Source organism: Octopus bimaculoides, chromosome 15 (assembly GCF_001194135.2).
Source record: "Octopus bimaculoides isolate UCB-OBI-ISO-001 chromosome 15, ASM119413v2, whole genome shotgun sequence".
NCBI lineage: Eukaryota > Metazoa > Mollusca > Cephalopoda > Octopoda > Octopodidae > Octopus > Octopus bimaculoides.
In genome coordinates, this window is record NC_068995.1 from 26,266,862 (window position 1) to 26,275,567 (window position 8,706).

Sequence of the window (8,706 nt, forward strand, 5' to 3'; positions counted from 1 at the left end):
TTTTCTTTTCTTTTTTTTTTCTTAGACACTAGCAAACACTCTGTATCTCCCCCCTGTCAGAAACACAGTATTTTTTTCTCTCTCTCTCTCTCTCTTCTTCACGCGCGTACGCAGTTTGACTTCACCATGTCAACAAACTTCAAAATTGCTAAAAGTTATGGTTGAAAATCGATTTTTATAGCTATACGCGGGTACCTCTGAGAGAAAAAGTTGACGAAAATGCAGATAGGGTCATGACAAATCTCCTCCTAAAAATTGGAGCGACATGCGTGCTAATTTGTGGATGTGCATAAAGTACAATCACATACACACACATCTCACCTTTTATAGATATACGGATGCACATTTAACAGTTCATACATGAGCCTAATTTATTTATATTAAGAAATCTATACAAATTTTAAATAGGAATTTTTTACATCAACTATATGTCATGGACTGCTTTTTGAGGCTTGTATGAGTTTAGGTTGGTTTCAGTAATGGAGAGTATAATTGAAAGGAAATGTCGTTTCGAAAAAGTTGGTATTTACTTGCCAGCTCCCATATTTAGTCAAGGCCAGCTTTATGTGGCCTTAAGTCATACAAGAAGGAAGGAAAAACCTTTAAAATTTGTTTGAAGGAAACAAGCAGGCAAGGGATGTTACTTGCAGATACATTTTTCACAAAAAAATTTTGTAATAAAAGAATTATTAAACTAAAAACTTGGTTTTGTACCTTATTTATATATAAAATACTACAATTAGCCATCATTTTTAATGGCACAGGGTCAGCTAGTTTATAATATAAACATGAAATATTTCGATTAATCTTTGTGTAGTTACTTTTTTCAAACATTGATTCATTTGTATTTAGTGCTTCATTTTTACTATTTTCTTTATTCCCTAATTCAACACATTTGTCACAAATAGTTAATTTAAGTGTTATCTCTGAAAAGATTGCTTCATCATCCATCACTTTTAAAATACATAATTATCTGGTTCATGGCATTAAAACAAAGTCTTTAGATTTTCAATTCAATTATATGCATGCTGAATACAAATACAATGACTCATGCTAGAGCAACTGTACTCAATGATACAATGTAGGAAAGATGTTTATAACAAATCAAAATGCTTTTTTTCTGCCCAAAGGTCAATAAAAGAAAATAATTCCAATGACTAGTATATTAGCTCACAAAATAAGTGTTATATAAGCTATATTGTCCTTGACATAAGAAATGGACATCATTAGACTTTAAATGTTTTAAGATGGTAGAAATATACCTCAATTTTACTTTTGCGCTTCTGAAAAATAGGTGTTACTTTTTCATCAATGTGATTAACTGGAGATATTCCTGTGTCTTCTTTAATTATTTCTGTTAATTCATCCAAATGCTCGACATTCTAATTAAAAGAAAATAATTATTGAAAAAAATATAGTTACTGAGGACCTCTATAAACTATTTACAGTTTGCCGACATTTAATAACATTACCAATTTATAACCAGTTTCACAAGGTTTATCATACGTATGGCCATCATCTCTTAGTGTAAAAAATGACAATTTCCTGAAAAGCCCTTAATATAAAATAAACCCTTTCTCAAACACTGAGAGCATAATTCTAACAGAAAATACTTCCTTTTTGTATCAAGTGTTTCTTTTTTAGGTATGTCAACCTTCTGCTGCTATATTTCTAACTAAAACTATTAATGCATTTTAAATACTTAGCTTCATTTTATTAATATATTAACCCTCAGTTAAATGACAGAATCATTAGCACAATGGACAAAATGCATAGAGGCATTTCTTCCAATTTAATATTCTGAGTTCAAATTCCACCATGGTTAACTTTGCTTTTCATCCTTCTGGGAGTCAATAAAATAAGTACCATTTGTAAACTGGGGTCAATGTAAGACTCTCGCCCCATTCACTCCCAAACTGCTGGCCTTTTGTGCCAAAACTTGAAATCAATATTAACCCTCTCAGACCCAGGTTCCTTCACCTGGGCTCCTGAGCAAAAAAAAAAATAGCTGTATGCAGAGCTCAAGAGTAATGATGGCAGAGTCACAGAATCACAAAAATAAAGAGAGAGAATAACAGGCCTATCATATTATTTGTTCACCTGAATCGCTACTTTCCTCATCACCTCTACCAGTCTGATTGTCCAAATCATTCTCATTGTCTCTGTAAGGGTAAACTCTTTGCCCAAAGAATAAATATCATCAATAATTTCACCACATGCTTGTTTCATCACTAAGACATGTGTTTTTTTTTTCTAATTATATTCAAAAGCTATGAGTGATGCCATTAACAATGAGAAACACACTTGACTAAAAGCTGCAACATGATTATTGTATAATTTTATTATTTTATTTTATTTTTCTACATGTGTTGATCATTACTCCTTTAGCAGGAATCCAGTAGAGGATTAAGTTTAGGCTATTCCTGCTATACCAGGAACATGGCAGGATAGGATTAAAGCAGTACTTGGAACACAATTTAACAAAAGGTACTTTCACAAACACAAAGTATAGGTTTTGTCTCAAAACTGCTCCAAAGTACAGGCAAAAACAGTAAAATATGAAGTTGTATAAATGTTGGTTAAATATCACCACATAAAAATGAGTTACTCAGAAGATATAAATTACAGAGTTACAGTATAGGACTTTACTCTTTTAGTAAAATTTCTCTTAAGACTTTCTCACTGTTAGACCTCTGAGATATAGTGAAAACAAATTAAACCCAGTTTCAAAAGCTTTTCATATCCTTAAAAACATGGAAAAATCCCATTTGATATTCTCTTGTACTACAATATAATTAGTTCAACAACAGCATATATTTTGGTCAATGCCTGGTTAGGTTTTCTCCAAGCTAGGGATACACATGTATCATGTTTCAGAAACACTGCTCTAAAAACTATTTCATCATTCAACATTCCACCAGCAAAATATACTGATAAAAATTGAAGTTTTGAAAACTTTCATCTTTTGAAAAATACATGGAATATTCCATTCAATATTCCCTGCTGCTGCAATAACAACAGCAGCAGCAGTAGTGGTGACAAGAACAACAGTAACAAAAAGTTTTTCTCTACATTTATCTCAGAAGTGACTTCATGATTGGTCATAGTGGGCTCTCCCTTTGGCACATCACCTTTTCTGTACTCCCCAATCAGTTTATCACACTGCCAAATGGTCCAATATATTCATTACCCTCATATACCTCTTTTAGTACTATTATTGGTAATAATATAGCAAATCACTCACTCTCGATTGGTGCTTCTTTATTACTGACAGCAAAAGGATGATAGATTAAATGACCTCAGAGAATAATTTATCAAAATACTTGAAGAGAATAACAAAATGCTGCATTTGAATAACCATTGAATTCAGAGTTGCATTTACTAAATCTGAAGCTAAATAAAAGGATTTGAAAAATACCACAGAGGTTCTGATTTAAGACAATATTTTGATTAAATCCAGCAAATTTTGAGAAATTTGCTAGCATAGGCATTTAAGGTGTTTCGTTAGCAAATGAGTTAATGAATATAAATAATTAGTTAATGAGACAGTATAAATAATTATCAAAGTAAAAATAAAAATACTAAAATTGTAAAGTAGGGATAAAAATTATGAAGAGCAAAGCTTACAGATTTAATTGGTCCATTACGCTTCTCCACTTCTGCCAAGGCATTTTTGAATGGTGTTGGTGTACGTGGTTTAGTATCTAAAACATCTCTACAGATTACTGGAGTCTTCTGAAGAGATTTACACTCACTGTAGATAAGAATTAAAAAAAGGAAACTTTGAATCTAGTTCATAAATTGTTCATTTACCAAGAGTTCCACAACTGTACTGAACCTCCCATTAACACAATGTATGAAATTATGCAGAACAATAAATTCCCCAAATAATAGCATCATAAGGTATTTGAGATGTTGTTATTGTAAAGTTTTCCATTGTCTAGGAAGTTTTTTTTTCTACTCCTCTTTAATGCATTTATTATGTAAATAAACAGAGACAGTGAATAAGAAAAAAAGAAAATCATATATGAAAATCACTTTATTACCTGCTAAATCCATGATAAAATATTTAGGAGGAAAAATAAAATAAATCTTAATTTTACACCACATGACAGATAAAGAATACCTGTTTATAATGTGGTAATCACATAGTAAGAAAAATATGCATAACAAACAGTTAAAAGATTTTCAAGCAGTAGAAAATCATTTTTACATTAAAAATATTAAAGTCAGCATTAAAGCCTGTAAGCATACAGACCAATTGTTGTTTGTTTATATGTGAAAATAGAAAGAATGTAAATAAACAAAAAAAAGTGTGTTTATAGGCTTTAACCCTTTAGCATTCAGATTACTCTGTCAAGTGTAATGCTTATTTATTCATACTGTTTAGAATTAATCATGAATTATTCTGTAGCTTCGAAATTTTAATTATATGCTTGTAGATTTTTAGAATGATATTGTAGAGCAGGTGAGTGAAGCTGGATCTGGCCAGTCTAAATATGAAACAGGTAGAATATTAGGGCTGGAGATGGCTGGTTTAAATGCTAAAGAGTTAAGTCTTCCATTTCAGATCTTCTAAGTTTTTACATAAGAAATTCAGAAGCTTATTTTAAATTATCACACACAAGTGTTTGATTGATAGATGCACTTTCTTCAATGGATTTTTTTTAGAAAATTTCCTTAAAGCTGCTTTGTTTCATAAAGTTCTATTTTGTAATGATCATTGCATTTTAAGCATATTTGGTTACATAACTTGTTGCATTTAGAAACTTGGATTCTGTTCAAAATAATAAAGAACCGATTCTGTACACAACTGAATTGAGTATTAGACTAAGACACCATTCAGTTGTTTCATTTCCATCATCATCTTCATTGTAACAAATTGCTGCATCTCAGTTTTTAGAATTAACCACAATGCTAATAAAACTAAAAAGTTGTGTTAAAAGATTGACAAGTTAAACAAAAGTTCATGCAATAGCAAATGTAAAGAATGCATTCTTCATTGCAAATTGGTGTTGCAAGTCATCCAAAAAGCCTTTTCTATAGATATTTTCATAAGATTATTTCTATAGTGGCATTTGAAATCCTGGATAATTTCCTAGTCCATTAGTTGTCAGAAAGGAGTGGCCTTGAGTGGTAAATAGCACAAAACTAAGTTTTATTGGCCACATGCATATTCAAACTATCAATTACTGTAAAAATTCATGTAATTTATATGCTTTTTTTTTTTTTTTTTCAAAAACAAAAATGAACTTACATAGGTAGATCATTTCCAGAATTCTTTTAGAATTTTTTTTTTGTTGAAAAATGACATACAAATGTAAACATTCATACTGGAAGTTGACTCATTTAATGTCAGAATAAGCTTTTACAGAAAAAATATAATGAAGATGACTTTGATTTATGCTGGATGGTATAATGCTTACCTTTTCTATATAAATTTACTAAAACCATTAAATGGTTAACTACTTTTTGAAGTTTGATGTTCATGCTGGTAAACATGGTCTGGGCCATATTTTACATTGCTTGGAGTTTCTACCTATCGCAATGGAGCCCAACAATTTCCTTACATAGATCAGTTTTTCTCTGTTTAAAAAGTCTAGTTTGCGTTTGCCTCCAAGAAACTACTGCTCACTTCCTCTGCATTAGGATAATGAAATTCATCATCGCCAACATCACCAACGACAACATCATAATTCATCCTTGCATGTGTAAACTCACTAAGTGAATATGACTTAGGGTTCTCTACACTCTCTGAGTGGTTGGCGTTAGGAAGGGCATCCAGCTGTAGAAACTCTGCCAAATTAGACTGGAGCCTGGTGTTGCCATCCGGTTTCACCAGTCCTCAGTCAAATCGTCCAACCCATGCTAGCATGGAAAGCGGACGTTAAACGATGATGATGATGATGATGATGTTCCTACAGAAACCTTCATTTATCTTATACGATGTTCAATGTCGTTTCACATTCATAATGAATTATGCAGCAATCTTATGTTCTCTTCATAGAACACTTGTAATGTATGTATTACCAGTTCTTTTGTTATAGTAGAATTTTGCTATTCTTGTTTATGTGCATATTCTAACAAGAGATGTGCATATTCTAACAAGTCCCTTCTTAAATTTCGCACCTCTCTTGTTCAATAAACACTAAGTTAAACTTGCAAAGCTGTTTATTTTCTCCTTTAGATCTTTAATGTTTATTTTACAGGTTACCAAACTATCAGTTTGGTCTCCCGGCTAAAGCGTTAATGACAAATTTTAAAGTTTGCATGACATTTTGCATGACATTTTCGATACTCCTTATCAACGGTTCCGACAAGAATAAGCAGAAAATCAGAACTTGAGACCGGAAAACACTTTCAAATTCTGTTTACATAATCAGTTTGATCAGTCACCTTCTTGTGTCGGTTGAGTAAAGTGTCATCCAAACTGATGTTTATTGGTAATTAAACTTATTTTGCAATACTTGTGCATATTTATCAACTGTGTTTTCGCTGATAAGAATTATCAACAACTTTTCCTGTGATCGTGATTTGAGAAGACATACAGAAGTATACTAAAGATCGAACATAATCTCTTGTCGGCAAGAAATGTAAAAATAAAGTTTATTATAAACAACACAAACACTTCGTAATTTAATAGCTTTCAATGTGATACCTGTTAAACAGTATTTATTTTTATTTAATGAAAATTTAATAAAATCTAACCATAAGCAAGTGAAATTATGCTAAATACAACTAAATTGGAAACCTTTTCCCCTTGGCCATATCGGCAATTCTGAAAACTTTTGGGAGTGAATTTTACATAAGTAGAAGCATTTTTTTTAACAATTTTTATCCTGAAAAATCACCTGCGTAAATTACATGGGTTTTTACGGTATTCTTTAGTATGCTTAAACCACATGCCCTTGCTTCATTGCAATTTATCAAACTTTATATTAGTAAGCATTTCTATTAATGGCTAATTTCACAAAGGCAGTATGTATTTGATCAGATGTAGGATTATATTCATTGTGAGCCAGTTGATTTTTATTTTTTACTAGCAATGTCCAACTTTGTTATTTCACAATGCATCTTAAATATGGTCAAGGAACCATCTGAGAAAACAATGAAGCTTTCAAATACATTTTTTCTTCAAGTCTTAGCTTTGGTTAAAATCAAAAGCTGAGACATAGAAACATAGATATACCCACTGATCACACGAAAAACCCACTTATGTCATGTTTTATCACCAGTTTTATCATGCAAACTTCTATTTTATTATTAGGTTCAGAATAATCAACAGAATATAAATTTTTTGTTTTGGTTTATGTCACATGAAGTCAATAATATAAACTTTTATATCATCATTTAACATCCATTGTCCATGCTGCCATGGGTTGGACAGTTTGACCAAGGCTGGTAAGCTGGAAGGCTGCACCAGACTCCAGTCTGATTTGGCATTGTTTACTATGGCTGGATGCTCTTCCTAACGTCAACCACTCTGAGAGGGTAATGGGTGCTTTTATGCACCACTAGCATGGGTACCATTTGTGTGACATCAGTATCTGCCGTGACTGTGATTTTCATCAGCTCGATGGGTCTTCTTCTCAAGCACAAAAATGCCAGAGGCCTCAGTCATTGCCTCTGTGATGCCCAACACTCAAAAGGAACTCAGCTACTTTGCCTCCCTGAGGCACCCAACGCTTGAAAGGAACTCAGTCACTTTGCCTCCGTAGGGCCCAATGTTGGAAAGGTGCTTTTTATGTGCTACCAGCATGGGTGCCAGTTACATGACACCAGCATCAACCATGACTACAAATTCACTTGGCTTGACGAGTCTTATCTCATTCTATTTTCTTAATGATGTGTAGTTTACCATCACTATTTTTTACTGTTTTCATTTCTTTCTTTTTCCCAGTAACTTTCAACTTAGCAATGAAATATTTCCCAAGCTATTAAAATGGATTCAGTTCTATATTTAAGAGATGAGCAATTATGTACATTATTTACAATTAGCGGATATTTGTCCTCATCTTGTTTGTTGTTAACACAACGTTTTGGCTGATATACCTCTTGGGGAAATTTTGAACCTGGGTTCTCATTCCTCCCAAGACACCTGATGAAGGCTGGAGGGTATACTAGCTGAAACGTTGTGTTAACAACAAACAAGATGAGGACAAATATCTGTCAACTGTAAATAATGTAAATAATGTAAATAATGTATTAAAACGGATGTAAACAAGCCGATGCACTGCCAGCAGTTTTCTAAACTGTTTCACAATTTTAAAAAGTGCTGCTAATCTAAGTTTTAGATTATTCTAGAAGTTTACGGTATGTTAAAAGTATAAAATCCATTGACATAGGTAGAGAGTAGTATAACTTTGGCTTTTGGTGTAAAATCTCCTACAAAAAAAAGAATTTAAGGCGCAGGAGTGGCTGTGTGGTAAGTAGCTTGCTTACCAACCACATGGTTCCGGGTTCAGTCCCACTGCATGGCACCTTGGGCAAGTGTCTTCTACTATAGCCTCGGGCCGACCAAAGCCTTGTGAGTGGATTTGGTAGACAGAAACTGAAAGAAGCCCGTCGTATATATGTATATGTATATATATATATCATAAATATACAGGGATTAGCATTGAGTTGCTTCTTCAACATACTGAAAATTTAGAAATAGCAGTCAAAGAACTACTGATTCTAAACTACAAATTTTTCTCTAAACGGATG

General features: G+C 32.6%; 1 protein-coding gene across 2 annotated transcripts in view; it reads right to left on the bottom strand.

Annotated features, from left to right (window-relative positions):
- LOC106883872 (myb protein) overlaps positions 1 to 8,706 on the bottom strand; it is a 161,502-nt gene that overhangs the window by 29,479 nt on the left and 123,317 nt on the right. For both annotated transcript variants that reach the window (XM_052973208.1, XM_052973207.1), the window contains exons 11-12: positions 3,628 to 3,754; positions 1,263 to 1,382 (exon numbers count right to left, since the gene is read on the bottom strand). In XM_052973208.1, coding sequence (XP_052829168.1) covers positions 1,263 to 1,382; positions 3,628 to 3,754 — 247 coding nt within the window. The remainder of the gene's footprint in view (positions 1 to 1,262; positions 1,383 to 3,627; positions 3,755 to 8,706) is intronic.